Genomic DNA, 21,397 nt, shown 5'->3' with positions numbered 1-21,397 from the left:
TGTAAGCAGCCGATGAAGAGAGATTGCCTTCAAAAGAAACAAAAATAAGACAGTTGTTGACATCTCACCAGAAACAGCAGAAGCCAGAAAGTTCTTGAACAATACCTTGAAAGCCCTAAGAATGCATCTGCCAATCTAGAACTGAATATCAAATCAAATTATTTTGCAAAACAATGATGAAACAAAGACATTTTCAGGAAAGGAGAAGTAATCTCACCTGAAGGTCCAGCAAAAACAAACATTAAAATGTGTCCTTTAGTCAGAATGGAAATAAATCCTAGGGGGAAGCTTGCAGATGCAGAAAGGATAAATGGGAAATATATAGCTAAACCTAAATGAATAACACCTGCATAAAAAGTGGCTTGTGGGGTTAGACATACACACCCATATTCAACACAACCTGAGGTGGGTAACTGGGGTAGGAGGAACATTCTGAGATCCTTGCTCTGTTTGGAGACAGTATCAATGTATATTACACTTTGATAAGTCATGCTGCTGCTGCTGCTGCTGCTGCTAAGTCACTTCAGTCGTGTCCGACTCTGTGTGACCCCATAGACGGAAGCCCACCAGGCTCCCCCGTCCCTGGGATTCTCCAGGCAAGAACACTGGAGTGGGTTGCCATTTCCTTCTCCAATGTGTGAAAGTGAAAAGTGAAAGTGAAGTCGCTCAGTCGTGTCCGACCTTTAGCGACCCCACGGACTGCAGCCTACCAGGCTCCTCCATCCATGGGATTTTCTAGGCAAGAGTACTGGAGTGGCTTGCCATTGCCTTCTCCGTGATAAGTCATGAGTGAAGGTTATATTCTCTAAGGTACCCACTAAGAACAGAATGTGAGAATGTATATAATGTCTAATATTAAATAGATGGCAGTTGAGAACAGAATAATAAATCGGAATTCAGACCAAAAGAGCAGAGAAAAAAGAATACAGAACAGATAGAAAGCAAAAAGTACCACTGTAATCATAAACACAAAAATATAGGTGATACTACTGAATGGAATCAGGTAAGCCCAATGAAACCAAAGTTTTTCACACTGGTTTAGAAACAAAAGTAACTATATCTACTTCCTGGAACACATAAGACCATGGGAAGACTGACCACAAAAAGGAAGAGAAGTTATCTAATTAAATACTAATCAAAACAAAGCTGGAATAGGCATATTAAGCCATATTAATGTCATACTATAAAGTGAAAGTTCCACTATCCTAGAAGTATACAGTGCAAGACAATTCATAGTGATACATGGTTTTCATTCACCAGAAGATACAATAATTCTAAACTGTCATGCATCTATTAACATGGCCTCAAAATATATGAAGAAAATATATAAAGAACTACAAGGAGAAACAAACACACAACTGAAGTGAGAAATTAATACACCATTTTAAACAACTGACAGAACATATAAATTTTTTTAAAAGAGTATTTTTACAATACAATAAATTTGACCCAACAGATGCTGAATCCCATCTTGACAACTGCAGAAAATACAGATTCTGACCACAGTGTAAACTAGGATTAAATAACGACTACAAAATTTCTATATGCCTGTAAAATAATAAATGTACTGCCAAATATACTATAGGTCAGAGAAAACAAGGAAGACATTTTTAAATAAATGACAATTTAAAATGATATGTCACAATTTGTGGGATTCAGCTAAGGCTATGATTAGAAGAAAACTTACCATCTTAAAGTATATAAGAAAAGAAAAAAGGCTAAAAATTTAAAAAATCTAAACATACAACTCAAGAAGTTAGCAACCTCCCTATCTTGAAAGTGAAAGAGCTTATCCTAACCATTCAGAGAAGGGTCTCAAAAGTCAGAACAAAAAAAAAATTTTTTTTAAGTATAAAAAAGAACCAATACTGAACCAATACCCACACTGCAACACTAAGAGATAAGGAGCACCTGGGGTGATGTAACCTGAGCTGCATCCTCCTTTCCCAGCAGAGCAGGTCTGGAGTTGGTGTGATACTGGAAAGAGGACGACACATATTGTTTATAGTTCAGGAAGGAAACTGAAGACCAGAACGGAAAACCGGTTAAAAGGAACTGCCTCTGGGGGGCAGCACTGAGAATGGGGGCAGGGGCAGAGTTGGTCACCTCTCATCCTAAATTGTTCTATACTGTGATATGTTACTGTGAATACATGTTTTTGATTAAAACTGATATCAAAAATTAAACAAGCACCCATGACGATGATGAAAAAACTGACCACTGCACTAAAACTAAGACTGAGAATACAGAGAACAGCCTGAGGACTCCCTCTTTGCCCTGGCGAAGGAGCACCTACAGTGGAGTCGGCACTGCTGTCTGCCTCCAGTCCCAGAACGTGAGGGCGCACGTGGAGACACACACGGTCCCCACAGGCAGCCCTGCTCTCCTGAGAGGCGCTCATTATCGGACTCCTGGCTGCAGGGCCAGGAGCAGAGGTGGGCAGAGCGCCACACTGAATGCCCTGGCAGGAAGAAGGGCTGCCAGCCTGTGAAGACAAGACCACTGGGAGCTGGGGTGTCTCCATGGACCTCCCAGAAGACTGCCACACATTCTATGAGCAGAAGACACCCTACCTGCCAGGAGCTCGGGCCTCCATCAGCCTCCCTCGCAAGGCGGCCTCGGATGAAAGGAGGCTGGCAGGTACCCAAGGCCAGCTGAGGAGCCAGTGGCATTCTAGTGGGAGGAGGTGTGGGAAAACTGACAGGCATGCCTGTGACTGGGCAGCCTCACTCCTGCAAACCAGAAGCCGCGAGGAAGAAAGCTGACGACAGCCTTGACAAAATTCAACACCCATTTATGATGAAAATTCTCCAGAAAAAAACAGGCACAGAAGGAACCTACCACAACATAATAAAGGCCATAGCAAACATTCTCAATGGTGAAAAACTGAAAGTATTTCCTTTAAGATCAGGTACAGAACAAGGGTGCCCACTCTCACCACTATTATTCAACATAGTTTTGGATTGCCGTCCTAGCCACGGCAATCAGAGGGAAAAAAAGAAAAGGAATCCAGATTGGAAAAGAAGAAGTAAAATTCTCAGTTTGCAGATGACATGATACTACACACAGAAAACTCTCAAGATTCCACCAGAAGATTATTAGAGCTAATCAATGAATATAGTAAAGTCACAGGATACAAAATTAATACACAGAAATCCCTTGCATTCTTACATACTAACAATGAAAAATCAGAGAAGCTAAGGAAACAATCCCATTCACTGCAACAAAAAGAATAAAATAGGAATAAACCTACTTAGACAAGTATATATAGTTTTCTCTATACAGTTGATACAAGTCTAAACTATATACAAGTATATGGTTTTCTGGATACAGAAAACACTAAGACATTGATGAAAGAAACCAACGACAACAAACAGATGGAGAAATATACCATGTTCTTGGATTGGAAGAATCAATGTTAAAATGACTATACTACCCAAAGCAATCTACAGATTCAATGCAATTTCTATCAAACTACCAATGGTATTTGTCACAGAACTATTAATAACAGAACAAAAAATTTCACTTGTATGGAAACACAAAAGACCCCAAACAGCCAAAGCAATCTTGAGGGAAAAAACAGATCTGAGAAATCAACCTTCTTGACTTCAGACTACACTACAAAGCTACAGTCACCAAGACAGTATGGTATCAGTACAAAAACAGAAATATAGCTCAATGGAACAAGACAGAAAGCTCAAAGATAAACCCACGCACCTGTGGGCACCTTATCTTTGACAGAGGAGGCAAGAACAATGTAGAAAAGACAGCCTTTTCAGTAGTGGTGCTGGGAAAATTGGATAGCTACACGTAGAAGAATGAATGAAACTAGAACACTTCTAACACCATACACAAAAATAAACTAAAAATGGATTAAAGGCTTAAATGTAAAGTGAAAGTGATGTTGCTCAGTCATGTCCAACTCTTTGTAACCCATGGACTGTAGCCTACCAGGCTCCTCCATCCATGGGATTTTCCAGGCAAGAACACTGGAGTGGGTTGCCACTTAAGCCAGAATCTATAAAGCTCTTAGAGAAAAACATATGCAGTACAACTTCGACATAAATGACAGCAATATCCTCTTTGACCCACCTCCTACAGTAATGGAAATAAAAACAAACAAATGGGGTCTAGTTAAACTTAAAAGCTTTTACACAGCAAAGGAAACAAACAAGATTAAAAGACAGCCCTCAGAATGGGAGAAAATAATTACAAATGGAACAACTGACAAAAGATTAATCTCCAAAATATACAAGCAGCTCATAACAGCTCAGTATCAGAAAAACAAACAGCCTAATCAAATAATGGGCAGAAGACCTAAACAGACATTTCTCCAAAGACATACAGATGGCCAATAAACACATGAAAAGATGCTCAACATCACTAATTATTAGAGAAATACAAATCAAAACTGCAATGAAGTATCACTTCACACCAGTCAAAATGGCCATCATCCAAAAATCTACAAACAATAAATGTTGGAGAGTGTTGAGAAAAGGCAACCATCCTACACTTTTGATAAGAATGTAAACTGATACAGCCATTATGGAGAACGGTATGGAGATTCCTTAAAAAACTAGGAATAAATCTACCATATGACCCAGCAATCCCACTACTGGGCATATACCCTGAGAAAGCTACAACTCTAAAAGACACATGTACCCCAGTGTTCACTGCAGCACTGTCTACAATAGCCAGGATAACGGAAGCAACCTGGATGCCCATCTCCAGGTGGGCGAATGGATAAAGATGTGGTTCAGTTCAGTTCAGTTCGGTTCAGTCACTCAGTCGTGTCCGACTCCTTATACAATGGACTATCAGCCATAAAAAGAACGAATTTGAGTCAGTTCTAGTGAGGTGGATGAACCTAGAGCCTGTTATACAGAATGAAATAAATGAGAAAAACATATATTAAAACACACACATATATATATTTATCTATATATATATAGTGTGTGTGTGTATATATATATAGTGGAGGGCAGAGGCGCCTATTGCGAAGCAGTCCACGGGGTCACAAAGAGTTGGACATGACTTAGCGACCAAACGACAACATGGAATCAAGAAAAATGGTACTGATGGACCCGTTTGCAGGAAAGGAGCTGGGGATGCAGATGTAGAGAACGGAATTGCAGACACAGTGGGGGAGGGAGAGTCGGGAGAGAGGGAAGAGCAGCATCAACGCAGATGCCCGCCCCATCACGTGTGAAACAGCCAGCTGGCGAGAAGCTGCTATCCAACAGCCAGGCACTGGGGGACGCAGAGGGTGTGACGGGAGCGGGGAGGGAGAGTCTGTGTATAATCACGGCTGATCTGCTTTGTTGTAGGGCAGAACACAGCACAACACTGGAAAGCAATTCTCCTCCAGTAAAAAATACATTAGACAGAACACTGACAGCCGTAGTGTGTATAAGGTGAAAACAAAACAAAAACCAGTTGAAAACAACCAACAGTAACTGCATAAATGTTATATGTTAATATAATAATTATAAAAAGAAATAAAAATGATTCAACTACAGCTGTATAATGCAGCACAGAGGTTTCTAAAGCAACGTGACTAAAAGCAAGATGAGTCACAGCTTCATTTTCATGAAGTCTGAGAGCAGGGAAAACTGGACTAAATTACCCTGATTAGTCATCCATCGGTGGTAGAACTACGGGAGAGCAAGGAAACAGTGAGGGTCAGGGCAGTGACACCTCTAGGGACTAGGCCGGGGGCTGTGACCAGGAGGAGGCACAGAGGGCATGTGGGCTCTATTCCTTGACCTGGGTGGTGGTTTCACAGGTGTCCACATTATAATCGTTTATTAAATTGTATGCATATATATACACACACACAGATGTGTACTTTTTTACATATGCTATTTTTTACAATAAAAACTTCTTTAAAAAAAGAACAGACCCAAGAACTTAAAAAAGTATAAATACAGATAAACATGAGATTGACATAAGAAGAAATAACATAAGAGCAGATTTATAATATTCGAGAATATGGATGAAAACTGAAAATAATTCACATACTGACTTTGTGTGGTGCTTCCCTTGTAGCTCAGTCAGTAAAGAATCTGTCTATAATTCAGAAGACCCGGGTTCGATCCCTGGGTCAGGAAGATCCCCTGGAGAAGGACATGGCACCCACTCCAGTATCCTTGCCTGGAGAATCCCATGGACAGAGGAGCCTGGTGGGCTTCAATCCATGGGGTCACAAGAGTTGGACACAACTTAGTAACTAAACCACCACTGTGGCTTTGTATACTACTGGTGGGAATCCATCCTAAAATCCTAACTGTAGTTGTGTATTACATGTTCTTCACAGCACCACTCACACTAGCAAAGAACTGGAGATGTGTTAATGATTGACGCAGTAACCAAGGGGTCTGATAAAAACAACACAACACAGGGGGTCCTTCCTTCCAGGCTGTCTGACACAACAATTATCCCAGGATACTGCTGACTTCTCCTGCCTTTCTCACTGAGATATAAATCCTGAGAGCATGGACAATTTCTTATCCATAAATCTTTCTTTAGAACTTGGCAGAGTACATAAAATTCAGCAAGCACTCAAAAATTTGTCGTGGACAAACAAGCCAACACTTGTGCTTTTTGCAAAGCTTTGAGCATGTTTTCTCTTTGGGGAGTTTTTCCAGCAGACAGGAGAAAGCTTACTTTATGGGTGCCGTCGCTCCCTCCGGCCCCCCAAGCTCGGGAAGCGGAACAAGGTCCCACTTAAAGTGCAGCCCCCAGTTGAAGCCTCCCCGAACCACCGGGGATGAGCTGTAGGCCAGCGTGTCGGCGCTGATGATGTCGATCACCGGGCACACGACCGTCCGCCGGTCCTCCCGGATGGCGGCCAATAAGGGCTGCAGCCACAGCACGTTCACCTCGCAGTGGCTGTCCAGGAACACCAGGACTTCTCCTGCAGAAGCAAACCACAGAGGCCCTGAGGTCAGTGCCACTCGCAATTCAAGAATGGCCCCCAGCTCCAGAGAGAACACCTGTGCAGGTGAGAAGGCTGACCACCACCCTTCCAGCCCCAGCTATCAAATCGGTCCTGGGAGTCGGTTAGCCGGGAAATTCTGCTTCAAGGGTGCTGCCATGACCAAAGAACATACACAGACCATAAACACAAGTCTTGAAAAAAGTTACAGACAATTCACACTCTCCAGTAAAAAAAAAAAAAAAAAAAAGACTCTTAGAGTCTCACGGGAACAATCCAGTTCTCTGACAGCCTGGAGCAGTGCAATATAAGAGTGGTCAGCTGTGTGTATTTTTATTATAATTATCGTAATGGGTCTATCTGTAAATTTACTATGTAACATGTCCCTGCCTCAGCAAACCGAGGCTAGCTCACTTTCACTGGTGACTCATAAACGTGACCCGTTACCGATTATTTCTACGACAACAGGATTCTCAGGAGGGGCATGTGGCCAACTCATCACGTTGCTGTACAGCTCCCTTCTCCCGTGGATCCACCACTTGACAGCCATGTGACCATCTCACCCTCCATTTTCCGGCTTTCCTTTCTAATTCCTCCATTTCCCAGCTTTCCTTTCTAATTCCCTCAGTCTCATGGGCCATAGGATACACTTTACTTCTCGTCAGTAAAATAAAAATCGTGACGATTTTCTCATGCATTTTTAACTCTTGATAAACATGAGCAGGAGTGAGGGTTTCTTTGATAATGGTTATTCCTGAACACCTGAGAAACTTAGAATCGCATCATCAAACAGCACTGTTATTATTCCAAAGCTTTATCTATGAATTAAATGTATTGATATAGATTTTACATGTATTTCATAAAGCAACTGATGCATCCTATTTCAATTAACAACAGCAGAACCTCCAGCAAGAAAGTCCTCCTGTATGATAGTGACTTGGCCGTGTCCTTCAGCGCCTGTGAACAACCTTCACGAGGTCACCAGACATCATTTAACACAGAAAGGCAAACTGTTCAACCTCTTATCAAGGTTCCTTTGAGGAGAAAATTTACTAATAGCTTTTCTTAATTCAAAAAATATTACTTTTTCTATTAAAGTCAGGTGAACTAAATGAAGGAAGATAATACATGGTCATGCTGAACCTGAGACCAATTTCCCCAAAACTTTTTTTTTTTTTGACAGATCCCAAACTTTATTGGAACAAGGACCAACACAACATAAAGAAAAAAACTAGATGACTACTGTTGCCTGAAAAAGAAAAGTGTGCAGTAACAATGTGCTTGGAAAGTGCAGGGTTCTGTGGCACGACCTTGAGTACCCCACAAACACCCCAGTTTCCTATCTCGTGCCTTCTCTAAGTCAAAACAGCCAAGTCAGAGAGTCTTTATATTGACTAGAACTCTACAGAAGAAAAGAATCATAAGCCTTAAATTCAAGCTGCACGTGACTGTGGCGTGGATAGAGGGGAGCCCCGTCTCCTTTTTGTTAACGGCTCCTGTTCGCTGCAGGCGTGAGAAGAGGAAAGAAGGAAGACTATCACAGATGACCCGCAGACGGGGTGGGCTGCACAGGAGGGGCGGTGGCGGCAGCGCCGTGAGCCCCAGTGACTTGCCATCCTGAGGAGGGCAGTGTATGGGAAGGTGGATTTTCTCACTACAAGGGGATGCCCCACCAAAGTTCCACAATTCTAAAGTCATCTTCATGTTTTTTTTTGGGGGGGTGCATATTTCCAGGTACTACATGAAATATTAGACACCTAATATTTTTAAACAAATTCATTTAACTTAAATAAATGTATTTTTAAAAGGAAAAGCTTTTATCCAGGTCATAAATGAAAATTACCGTCATCAACCTTCCATAGAGATAAAACAGAAATCTGAACCAAAACGATGCAGCTGAAGAGAAAGAGAGAAGCGGACCAGTGAGGACTGCAGAGCTCGCCTTCCCGGGGCGGGCCTTTGGGACAGCGGGGCTGAGTTACAATGGGGCCCCGTTAGGGGAGCCTCACCTGTCCTGCTGCCAGTGGCCACCAAGACCCCCCTGTCACAGACCGACGCAGAGTCAGGAGGGCAGGGGAACAGGGCTCTCATCGCTCAAGAAAAGCCAGCGGGAAGTTCTACCTGTTGCGTGGGCTGCTCCAATCATTCTTCCTCGAATCAAGCCCTCGCGCTTTGGATTTCTTATCACTTTGATTTTTCCAGGGAGGTATTTTTGGATGTATTCATCTAGTTCTCCTTTCAAATCATCTGAAAATGGAAGATTGTTCAAACCGCATGAGACACACGCACAGATATTTCAGATGCTCTAGAGCTGTATCTGGTGCCTGCAACAACAAATATTCAAGTAAATATTACAGAATCTTCTGCTTTATTTTAAAAGGAGAGCATAGTTTATCCTGAAAGGAAGAAAATGAGGGACAAGAGTTGGAATACTAGCCTAAAGGAGTAGTTATTTAACTTACAGACTTTCTGTATTTCCATAGCAACTAACTCAACGCTTTGCATAAAGAATGTCTGAAATGAGTATTTTGAGTGTATGAATGTTCAGCTGACTACATACAAATCAGACTTAAAGAAGAAACTGATATGTAAATGCCTTTTTTCAAAGTAATTTAAGTCCTACTCCAATTTCAGAATAGTGGAGAAATAACTTCTTTGCCCTACCAAGAATTACATAATAGCATCAGTAGATACGTTCTTATACTAATTTATAATTTAGCATCTTCCATGGGCACTATTTTTGATAAATTCTACCTCATTTACCTTTAAATTTCATAACTTCAGAGATCATACAAGATCTAATAAGTAATTCTTTCCATAGTTAGCATATAAACCATTATAACTGATCACAAGTTTCCTCTTTTAGAAAAAATACCCACAGAATGAAAAACAAATCACAGGCTGATGTAAAAAAAATTAATTCAACACCATAAATTCTAGAATTACATTACTTAGCCAATCTTCTACTTGGTCCAGACTCAAATTCTTAGGTTTCTTTTAATCATTTATTTTTAAATTTATTTTTCCCTGTTTCTCCTATGAGGTTTCAACGTTTACCAAGGTCTGAGAATTTTACTCTGGTTGGTCTCAACATACGTTTCCTCATTTTGTATACTTAAGTATACTGGCATACCAATTCTGCTGTTGATATATAATGAATGCTTCATAAAGACTCAAGTTGTGAAAAGATATATAAGTGGCATATAATTTATCAGTGTATCTCTGCAGTTTAATGTTAATGAAAAGAGCAGAAAGCTTGAATGCTGGTTGTTTAGTCACTCAGTCATGTCCGGCTCTTTTGCAATCCCATAGGCTGTAGCTCACAAGCTCCTCTGTCCATGAGATTTTCCAGGCAACAATACTGAAGTGGGTTGCCATTCCCTTCTCCAGAGGATCTTCCTGACCCAGGGATAGAACCTGGGTCTCCTGCACTGGCAGGTGGGTTCCTTGGCTCTAATTTCAACTCTACCAGGTAACATTGAGCAAATTACTATTTCCTCCTCTGTAAAATGGGAATATCACCTCTCACAAAGTTGAGGACTGCCCTCCATCCTACTGTGTACACGAAATCACTCTTAGGAAGAGTCTATGCTGAATTAAAAAAAGGTAAGAAGTATGTACTGAAGCATAAAATACCAGCATTCAAAGACCATCTAAGAGCCATCACAATGCCATCCACTTTATCTGCAGCTGATGTAACAGACTGACAAGACAAACCTAAGCGAAAGCATTATGCCAAGTTAAAGCTAATCCTAAAAGGTCACATACTATGTGATTCTGTTTATATAACAACCCAATGACAATACCATAGAGATGGAAACAAAAATCACAAAGATGAGGGTTGCCAGGAATTAAAGATGTGTGGGGAGAAAGGTGCCTGTGAATACAGAGTGGCAGCAGGTAGATCTTTGGGGTGATGGAGTAGTCCTGTCTGTACCTTGATTACAATGGTGTCACAGAACTGTACTCGGGATAAAATGGCAAATAACTGTACACACGCATGGCATCAATGTTAAATTCTGGCTTTCAATACTGTGTTATTATTATGTAGGATGTAACCAACGGAGGAAACTAGGTGAAGGGGTACACAGGACACCTCTTTGTAACTCACTGCAAATCTATGATTATTTCAAAATAAAAATATTATTTTAAAAAGGTAAGCCAAGGGAAAAATTTCAAGAGCATAATTTGGGTAGCATAGTTTGAAAACAGATTACACAGATAATGCAGTTTCCTCGAAATTACACTGTAATCAGCCATGTCATCGTGGTTGGCTCTGTTGCAAACACATGCATGAGGGTCCTTCTGTCTTTCAGGGGGTGAATGGCCGGTGGTCATTACTGGAGTGAGCCAAAGCAGAGATCCCACACTGCCAGTTACAGTGTTCCTCACCGAAGTCACTGTCGTCGTCCACGAGGATGATTTCATGAAGAAGCCGGGCTGGCGTGCGGTCCAGGACACTGTGCACCGTCCGCAGCAAGGCAGACAAAGCTTCATTGTAGAAACAAATAACAACACTAGCGACTGGCAGATCCGCCGGGTAAGACTTGTCTTTACATCTGTAAAGATGAACATCAGAACAGGCTGACATTCACCAAACATTAACTGCTCCCTTGTTGAGCCTCTTCTTTACATCATTTTATAAAAAAGCAGCTAAGGAAACAGTATGGTTTCTTATTCAAGAGTTTTATAATTGTTCATAATTTCTCCCTCCATTTCCTGCTACTCTGCTTATTTTTAAGTCAATTCAAGTTTTTAAAACCTGAATTTTTTCTTCTTTGGTACAGAGGTTACACAAAAATGTGTTTTTACTGAAATCACTGCAAGTTTTTAATGTAGCACTCAACAGATGATGTTCAGTTTCTTCTCAATGAAGTTTCAAAAGGAAATATGAATACCTGTATTTGAAAATTTTAATTTTTGCTCCGTCAAATAAAAAGATTTGAATAAACTATGACATACATCAGGATAATGGACAAGCTTCCATGTAAGCAACTCTTTGATTTGAAAAAGGTTAGGTGGCTTTAAGTGACCACAATAAAAAAAAAAACCCACTGACTTAAAAAATAACATCTGGAATTCCATGTTCTTCTGCACGGCATACAATGCCTTACAACATCTAGGCCCTGCCTACTTTCAGCCTCTTGCCATTCTTTCACTTCAGGCAAACAGAACTGTCTCGGTCTCTTTGACAGTGACCTCCCAGACGGGGGACAACCTTGCTATACACAACTGCTCAGTCATCCCTCTCTCTGATGCCTTCCCTGGTCACTCTGGTGTGGGGGCCCCATCTCACCCGTTCCTATCACAGCTTTCATTCTTGTGCTACTGTAATTACTCACTTCCTTATCAACCTCCCCTGACGGATACTAAGCCCTGTGAACTGAGGAACTATGTCTTATTTTATTTCCAGGGCCTAACAGACTGTCCAGCAAACAGAAGGTGCTGAAACAGATCTGTAGAGCGAATGACTGATTGACCGTATGAAAGAAAAGCCTTTGAAAAAACAAAAAGAATGAAAACTGAAAAGTGAGATCACGAGTAGAATTCTTCACTGATGTGAATTCCTTTTTGTTATGAATCCAATAAACATTTAAAATAACATATACTCAGAAGGTTACTTAATTATATGCAATTAGTACCTCCCTCCTTTTTCCCATGATTTTAAATTTCAGAAGAAACACAGCAAGCTGTAGAACCCTGTCAGTACAGATTCAGACCATGTGGCTTCAATCATAATAAGAGTGGAAAGAAATATCACAAATTTTCTAGTATCCTGAATGACAAAGCCTAATTGCAGATTATTAACACCACCCCCATGACTTCTTGTTCCGCATTAAAAGCACTGTGTTATTAAAATGGTGAGCAGAAACTAAGAAGGAACGTACGCTGCATTCCTCGTATCTGGCACATCTCTGTGGTAGCCCAAGCGGTTACTAATAAGCATATTGAAGGCATGTTTCTGATACCCCAAGTCTCTCAACTCCTGATCACGTTCATTAAAAATCATACCTGCAAAAGAATGAAGTCACAGTCAGTGCATTAAATCTGGAAATGAATGCTACAATTCCTGTTATGATCGCAAGAAAATCTTGGGGAATTCCCTAGTGGTGCAGTGGGTAAGAATCCGCCTGCCAATGCAGGCAACACGGGTTCAACCCCTGGTGCAGGAAGATCCCACATGCCAAGGAGCAACTAAGCCTGTGCACCAAAGCACGGAGTGTGCACTCTAGAGCTCGCGAGCCCCAACTACTGAGCACACGTGCTGCCAGTACTGAAGCCCAGGTGCCTAGGGCTTGTGCTCTGCAACAAGAGAAGCCATCGCAATGAGACGCCCACTTACCACAACGAAGAGTAGCCCCTGCTCGCCACTAGAGAAAGCCCAAGCAAAGCAACAGTGCAGCCAAAAAAAGTAAACGAATAACAAAATTTAAAAGAAAAAGAAAATCTTGGCTTTAACTTCTTATAAATAGGTAATAGCCATGTCTCTCAAATCTAGTTTGTCTCCACTTTCAAAAAACTAAAGGTTTAAGTCAAATTTTCCTCAGTTTAGCTCAAAAAGCAAGTGTACCTTAACCATAAATTATGGCTAATAGAATATTTTCAAGGAAAACTTACCTATGACCAAGAAAAAAAGAGACTTGATGATTTACACCATAAAAACAACAGATTACAGAAACCCATATGGATCTCAACAGGCCCCAATTAACTGGGCAAGGGGTTTTTTGGTTCTGTTTTCTAGAAAAATTTTTTTACCCCAAGTTTTTCTATGGACTCTTCCCCTAGAAATTAAGACTACTGATAACTCTCTCTATAAAAAAGTCTCCAGTTCCAGACTTTAATCAACTTCACAGTCAAGAAGGTCCACCACAGAGTTAATCAAAATCACTATAATTTAACACCTTTGCTCTCACGCTGTCAGAAATCTCACCTTCACCTAGAACAGGAGCTTCCTTTTTGCTTTCTCTTTCCCACATCAAACATTTAGCCTCTCCTCAAAGAATGACTCCCCTGTACTAGCTCCCCTGTACTAGCATTTCCTGAAGTCGAGTCATGGAAAACTAATTCCACTAGACGTTAGTAGAGGTTAAAAAGAAAAAAAAAAAAAAAAAAGATTTCACGATCAAATACTCAGGAAAACATAGGATTTAAAAGTCAAGTAAGGGAGTTCCCTGGTGGTCCAGGGGTTAGGACTGAGCACTTTCACTGCCACTTTTTTTTTTTGGTATGAGCAAACAAAAAAAATTAAAGTTGAGTAGACTTGTTCTTAAGAATGCTGATTGTTTTACAGATACACAGGTGTGAGGGGATGAAATACAGAATGCAGTGTTTTCCCAATTTATTACTTGATTTATCCCAAAGATTTCTTCTAAGGGTTTTATGGTCTTTGATCCATTCTGAGTTAATTTAATACAATATGAAGTAAGGGTTCAACTTCATTCCTTTGCATGGGGGTATCTAATTGGCCCAGCACCATTTGCTGAAAAGACCATCCTTTCCACATTAACTGCTCTTAGCACCCCTTTCTGAAAACCAACTGACCACACACGTTACTTGTTCTTAGGCGTTACCATAGATGCTGCTTGACCACAGATGTTGGGGGGTATATTTTTGGATTCTCAGTCTATCCTCTGATACACATATCTTTCCTTATGCCAGTATCACACTGTTAGGAAGTTTTGAAATAGAGAAGTGTGTGTTCTCCAACTTTGTTCTTTTTCAAGACTTCAGAGCACCCTGCAATTCCTTATCAACTTTAGATTTCAGCTATTCCATCTTTTCAACAAAGGCCATTGGGATTTTGATAAGGTTTACATTCAATGTGAGTTGCTTTGGGTGGCACTGACATTTTAACAATATTAAGCATTCCATCCATGAACCTAGGACGTCTGTTTAGGTCTATTTTAATTTCTTTCCATTGTGCTCTGCAGCACAACTTAGGTACAAATCTTATACCTCCTTGGCTAGATTTATTTTTAAGTACTTTATTCTTTCTAATTCCACTGTAAATGGGATTGTTCCCTTAATTTTACTTTTGGACTGTTCATCACTAATGTCCAGAAATACAACTGGCTTTTGTGTGGGGATCTTATACCCTGCAACTTTGCTGAATTCATTTATTAGCGCTAATTTTTTTGTGATCTTTAGGATCTTTTATAAAGAATTTAGTGTTTCAGATGGGTAATTTGGCTTTGTCATTTCAAATATCTACAATTCTCTCACTACTTCATTCAAAGGCAAAGTCCATTAAAAATGGCAAACCCAATGTTACAACTTTATAAAAATTTTATAAAAATTACTATAAACAAAAAATTAGAAAAATTTCCATTAATGCTTTTAAAAAGGTCCCAATGGCTGTTTGAAAATGAATAGAAGGTATATTTTATGAAAACCAAAGTAGAAGCTTCCTTTATTTTCAATACTTTTGACCTCCTGTATTAGGAAAAATGATTAAATTCTAGAAACTGATGAAATCTGTTTTTACATTTCCTTTATATTCTGTGGATCTTTCAATCTCTCAGAATCTCTCACTATATGCTTTTACTCTTAATTATTTGATTCTTCAATGAAGATCAAAGTTCTTAAGTTTTAAAGACAACCAAAATGGCTCATATATCCCTTAAAATTTGCTGAAACCAGGACTCTAGAACTGCAGTGTTCAGTCTTGCTTCCAAACTGAACAGAATATAATTTTTGAAGAATAAAAAACTCCTATATTTAATAAATATATTCCAGCATCTTAATAATTCTTGTAAGTAGAAATCTTTTTAGATACAAGCAGTCCCAAGGCAATGGCACCCCACTCCAGTACTCTTGCCTGGAAAATCCCATGGACAGAAGAGCCTGGTAGGCTGCAGTCCACGGGGTCGCTAAGAGTCGGACACGACTGAGCAACTTCACTTTCACTTTTCACTTTCATGCATTGGAGAAGGAAATGGCAACCCATTCCAGTGTTCTTGCCTGGAGAATCCCAGGGACGGGTGGGGGTGGGGGTGGGGGCCTGGTGGGCTGCCGTCTGTGAGGTCGCACAGAGTCAGACACGACTGAAGTGACTTAGCAGGAGCAGTAGCAGTCTCAATTTATTTCTAAACCCAATGGTTTATGTCCTGTCTTAACTCTGCCTTTCAAAATGTGTTAAAATAGTCACTTTTCAACCATTGTTTTCCCTTATTAAACAATGCTAGCAATTAAAATCTTCCCCAATAGGTTCCATTTTCTTTCCAACCACTTAATTTTCTTCCTTTCTGCCCTCTCCCCACTCCCTCCAATTCTGGACCTCATAGTTTCTCCGAAGTCTTCATAAAAATATTGAAGTCAGAACTGAACAAAATAAAATATAACTCCCTACTGTGTCTGCAAAAATCACAGGACCGCAGCTAGTTCATGAACAAAATACATCAGTACAGAAGAAAGTCACATGTCTAGTCCTCTAAACGTGATTTAAAGAATATTTGCACTTCCAACAATGAAATACTTTTGACACGTTGCTAGCAAATATCAGGTACACTTACCCAATTCAGAAGAGAATTTCACGTTGCCTCTTTCTGGATCTTCAACATGATTATCTATCACATCATCAATTTTGTTTGCTTTGAACTGTGATTCTAATACTTGACTTGGACCTCGAGTGAAACGGGGATAAAATTTTTTGGGGAATGGTCCATGGGGCCCAGACCCCTTGATGGGCACATTCTTAAGTGGCTGAGTCACTTCACTGAAGTTGAAATAAATAAAAAGCAAAAGTGTCCAGGCTGCAGATGTAAAAAGGCATCCATAACAGAAATATCGAACCGTGACACTTCCCATGATAGACCTAGCATTGCTGAAGGGCCATTTTCAGCTTCCTAGAAGAGAAGGACAAATATGTGAGACACTTTAAGACACTGAAAAAAATCAAATACCAACTTCACATTCACTGCTTTCCAAACTACCAAGTAGCACTTCTGAACAATTTACTTAGGACCCCATGTGTGTCATTAACAAAGAGTCAAATGTAAGAAGACATAGGGGTAGCACTGAATAAAAAAAAATAAAGGAATTCAACAATTAAAACCACAGACCAATTGTGTTAGTACTGAGAAAACCAACAGCAGCAAAATAGTTGACTTATTCATCTACCCAGGTTAATGGATACCTACTTCTTCACCTTTGATCTGGACCACTTTCACTTTGCTCATATTTTTGAGGTTCTAACTTTTCATAAGTAAAACGTAAGTACTACACAAGTCATGACAGCACATCTAAGGTCCCTTCTAATTGTAAAATTATAAAACTACATCTTTTAATCCAAGGATATTAAAATCTATTATTAAGCAACTTAAAAAAAGTTTTACCTTCCAATCAAAGATTAAACCTGCCCTAATGCAATGGCAAGCCACTCCAGTACTCTTGCCTAGAAAATCCCATGGATGGAGGAGCCTGGTAGGCTGCAGACCGTGGGGTCGCTAAGGGTCGGACACAACTGAGCGACTTCACTTTCACACATTGGAGAAGGAAATGGCAACCCACTCCAGTGTTCTTGCCTGGAGAATCCCAGGGACGGGGGAGCCTGGTGGGCTTCCGTCTGTGGGGTCACACAGAGTCGGACATGACTGAAGTGACTTACAGTAGCAGCAGCAATGCCCACTCTGGATTCAACAGTTTCATTTCTGTACAAACAGAAGAAATCTACAAAGCAATACTACTTATACATTCCGTTCAGTCGCTCAGTCGTGTCCGACTCTTTGCGACCCCGTGGACTGTAGCCTACCAGGCTTCTCCGTCCATGGGATTCTCCAGGCAAGAATACTGGAGTGGGTTACCGTTTCCTTCTCCAGGGGATCTTCCCGACCCAGGGATCGAACCCAGGTGTCCCGCATTGGAGGCAGACACTTTAACCTCTGAGCCACCAGGGAAGCCCACTTATACATTACTAACTCTATAGTATAAAATAATTTTTTAAAAAAATATCATGCCCCCACCAAACCAGGACAAAGCAAATCAGCATCAGTTCAGTTCAGTTGCTCAGCGACCCCATGAATCACAGCACGCCAGGCCTCCCTGTCCATGACCAACTCAGTAAGCTCCAATTCAAAAATTAAGCTGTTTTGTACAATGTTATGCCATAAGCCCAAAAGACAGCAAATGGTTCAATTTCTTAACCATCTACAAACCAAAAACTATTAGTTCTTTCACCACATGTCAATTCAAAAGCTTGAAAAACAAAATAAAACACCAGGACCCAATCAAAAAAAATCCCACAACATTAACACCAATGGGAAATGACCACCGCACAAAAGGAAAGTCAGACACCAATGAGAGTGCTGTCAGGTCAGCTGCAGCAGTTTTTAAGTTAAAGACAGGCACAGAAAAAGATCCACTTTATTTGGAAGTGGAAGAAAACTTTCTCTAAGCAAAGTGAATGGAGCCATTAAGACAAAGGAAAATATTAAAGTTACAAATTTGTAACTCTGCAACAAAACGTTGCAGACAATACTGAGTAGAAACATTTAGGTGAAACATTCAGCTTATTAGTCAGTCACTCAGTCCAGTCACTCAGCCCTGTCTGACTCTTGACTCTGCGACCCCACGGACTACAGCACGCTAGGCCTCCCTGTCCATCACCAACTCCCGGAACTTGCTCAAACTCCTGTCCATTAAGTCAGTGATGCCATCCAGCCATCTCATCCTCTGTCCTCCCCTTCTCCTGTCCTCTATCTTTCCCACCATCAGGGTCTTTTCCGATGAGTCAGTTCACATCAGGCAGCCAAAGTATTCGAGTTTCAGCTTCAGCATCAGTCCTTCCAATGAATATTCAGGACTGATCTCCTTGCAGTCCAAGGGACTCTCAAGAGTCTTCTCCAGCACCACAGTTCAAAAGCATCAATTCTTCGGGCTCAGCTTTCTTTGTAGTCCAACTCTCACATCCATACATGACCACCTGAAAAACCATAGCCTTTACTAGATAGACCTTTGTTGACAAAGTAATGTCTCTGCTTTTTAATATGCTGTCTAGGTTGGTCATAGTGAGACAGTCAATTCCTAGGCAGCTTGATAAAAAGTCCAGGATCCCCGAAGAGGAGAAAAGGGTCTGGTGCTCTCGAAGTGGAGACAGGTGTCTAGAATTCTCAAGGAGGAAAGGAAAAACTTTTTTTTACCCTCTCTCTCTACATTCCTGAGGACGTCCCTGGTGGCTCAGATGGTAAAGCGTTCGCCTACAATGCGGGAGACCTGGGTTCAACCCCTGAGTCAGGAAGATCTCCTTGAGAAGGAAGTGGCAACCCAGTCCAGTGTTCTTGCCTGGAGAATCCCATGGGGAGGATCCCAGGGACGGAGGAGCCTGGCGGGCGACAGTCCAGTCTTAGTCACAGAAAACTAAAATGAAAAAACTTTTTCTTTAAGCCTAGAACTGATGATTATACAACAAACAACTCAGTTTAAACTCTGTACTAAGAATTATATAAAAACAATGTATCCTGCTTGAGGACAGTTTCTCCTTCCTGAAAACCTTCTGGCTAATCCTGTTATCTTAAAATGTAAATTGTGGGTCGGTAAGATCTTTATAATCTTGAGACATTCTTTCGACTTATTGTAATAACTAATTAAAACAGTATATAACTCCTTTGCTAAGACTAGGGAGAAGGCAATGGCAAGCCACTCCAGTACTGTTGCCTAGAAAATCCCATGGATGGAGGAGCCTGGTAGGCTGCAGTCCGTGGGGTCGCTAAGGGTCGGACACGACTGAGCGACTTCACTTTCACTTTTCACTTTCACACACTGGAGAAGGAAATGGCAACCCACTCCAGTGTTCTTGCCTGGAGAATCCCAGGGACGGGGGAGCCTGGTGGGCTTCCGTCTATGGGGTCACACAGCGTCGGACACGACTGAAGTGACTTAGCAGCAGCTAAGACTAGTGAGGGTGGCACTCTCCGTCCCCTTCTGAGGTCTCTGTCAAAACCTTTCTCTGTCCCTTTTCATACTTTAATAAAACTCTGCTACACAAAAGCGCTTGAGTGATCAAGCCTGGTCCTGAATCTAAATCTTTGGAGATCAAGAATCTGACACCATTCACCATAAGCTATCAATAGCTTTTCTTCCAAGGAGCAAGTGTCTTTTAATTTTATGGCTGCAGTTACCATCTGCAGTGATTTTGGAGCCCCTTCAAAAATAAAGTCTGTCACTGTTTCCCCATCTATTTGCCATGAAATGATGGGACCGGATGCCATGATCTTTATTTGCTGAAGTGGAGTTTTAAGCCAACTTTTTCACTCTCCTCTCACTTTCATAGAGGCTCTCTAGTTCTTTGCTTTCTGCTCTGCACATCTGAGCTTACTTAGGACTCTAAGCAATCCTGATTCCAGCTTATGCGTCATCCAGCCCAGCATTTCACACGATGTACTTGCATATATGTTAAATAAGCAGGGTGACAATATACAATCTTGAAGTACTCCTTTCCCAATTTGAAACCAGTCCATCTTTCCATGTTCGATTCTGTTGCTTCTTGACCTGCACACAAATTTCTCAGGAGGCAGGTAAGATAGTCTGGTAGTATTACCATCTCCTGAAGAATTTTCCACAGTCTGTAGTGATCCACACAGTCAAAGGCTTTGGCATAGTTAATAAAGCAAAAGTAGATATTTTTCTGGAACTCGCGCTTTTTCTATGATTCAACCGATGCTGGCAATTTGATCTCTGGTTCCTCTGCCTTTTCTAAATCCAGCTTGAACATCTGGAAGTTCTCAGTTCACATACTCTTGAAGCCTGGCTTGGAGAATTTTGAGCATTACTTTGCTAGCCTGTGAGATGAGTGCAACTGTGTGGTAGTTTGAGCATTCTTTGGCATTGCCTTTCTCTGGGATTGGAATGAAAACTGACCTTTTCCAGTCCTGTGAACACGCTGAGTTTTTCAAATTTGCTGACATATTGAGTGCAGCACTTTCACAGCATCATCTTTTAGGATCTGAAATAGCTGGAATTCCATCACCTCCACTAGCTTTGTTCCTAGTGATGCTTCCTAAGGCCCACTTGACTTTGCATTCCAGGATGTCTGGCTCTGGGTGAGTGATCAGATCATCATGGTTATCTGGGTCATGAAGATCTTTTTTGTACAGTTCTTCTGTGTATTCCTGCCACCTCTTCTTAATCTCGTCTGCTTCTGTTAGGTCCATTCCATTTCTGTCCTTTATTGTGCCCCTCTTTGCATGAAATGTTCCCTTGGTATCTCTAATTTTCTTGAAGAGATCTCTAGTCTTTCCCATTCTATTGTCTTTCTCTATTTCTTTGCATTGATTGCTGAGGAAGGCTTTCTTATCTCTCCTTGCTGTTCTCTGGAACTCTGCATTCAGATGGCTATATCTTTCCTTTTCTCCTTTACCTCCAGCTTCCCTTCTTTTCTCAGCTATTTGTAAGATCTCCTCAGACAACCATTTTGACTTTCTGCATTTCTTTTTCTTGGGGATGGTCTTACTACTGCCTCCTGGA

General features: G+C 41.0%; 1 protein-coding gene and 1 long non-coding RNA gene across 6 annotated transcripts in view; one reads left to right on the top strand and one right to left on the bottom strand.

Annotated features, from left to right (window-relative positions):
• GALNT11 (polypeptide N-acetylgalactosaminyltransferase 11) overlaps positions 1–21,397 on the bottom strand; it is a 49,433-nt gene that overhangs the window by 8,865 nt on the left and 19,171 nt on the right. For all 5 annotated transcript variants that reach the window (XM_055421614.2, XM_055421613.2, XM_055421616.2 and 2 more), the window contains 5 exons: positions 16,450–16,782; positions 12,826–12,949; positions 11,330–11,496; positions 9,059–9,184; positions 6,667–6,916 (listed from right to left, as the gene is read on the bottom strand). In XM_055421614.2, coding sequence (XP_055277589.1) covers positions 6,667–6,916; positions 9,059–9,184; positions 11,330–11,496; positions 12,826–12,949; positions 16,450–16,744 — 962 coding nt within the window. In that variant the 5' untranslated portion in view covers positions 16,745–16,782. The remainder of the gene's footprint in view (positions 1–6,666; positions 6,917–9,058; positions 9,185–11,329; positions 11,497–12,825; positions 12,950–16,449; positions 16,783–21,397) is intronic.
• LOC129552805 (uncharacterized) lies at positions 9,150–11,383 on the top strand. Its single transcript, XR_008685325.2, has 3 exons — positions 9,150–9,281; positions 10,250–10,375; positions 11,254–11,383. It is a non-coding gene; the product is annotated as an uncharacterized LOC129552805 (long non-coding RNA).

Source organism: Moschus berezovskii, chromosome 3 (genome assembly GCF_049115385.1).
Source record: "Moschus berezovskii isolate FMDL1 chromosome 3, NW_MosBer_1.0, whole genome shotgun sequence".
Taxonomy (NCBI): domain Eukaryota; kingdom Metazoa; phylum Chordata; class Mammalia; order Artiodactyla; family Moschidae; genus Moschus; species Moschus berezovskii.
The sequence above is the reverse complement of the archived record's forward strand: the minus strand, read 5'-3'. Positions and strand labels throughout refer to the sequence as shown.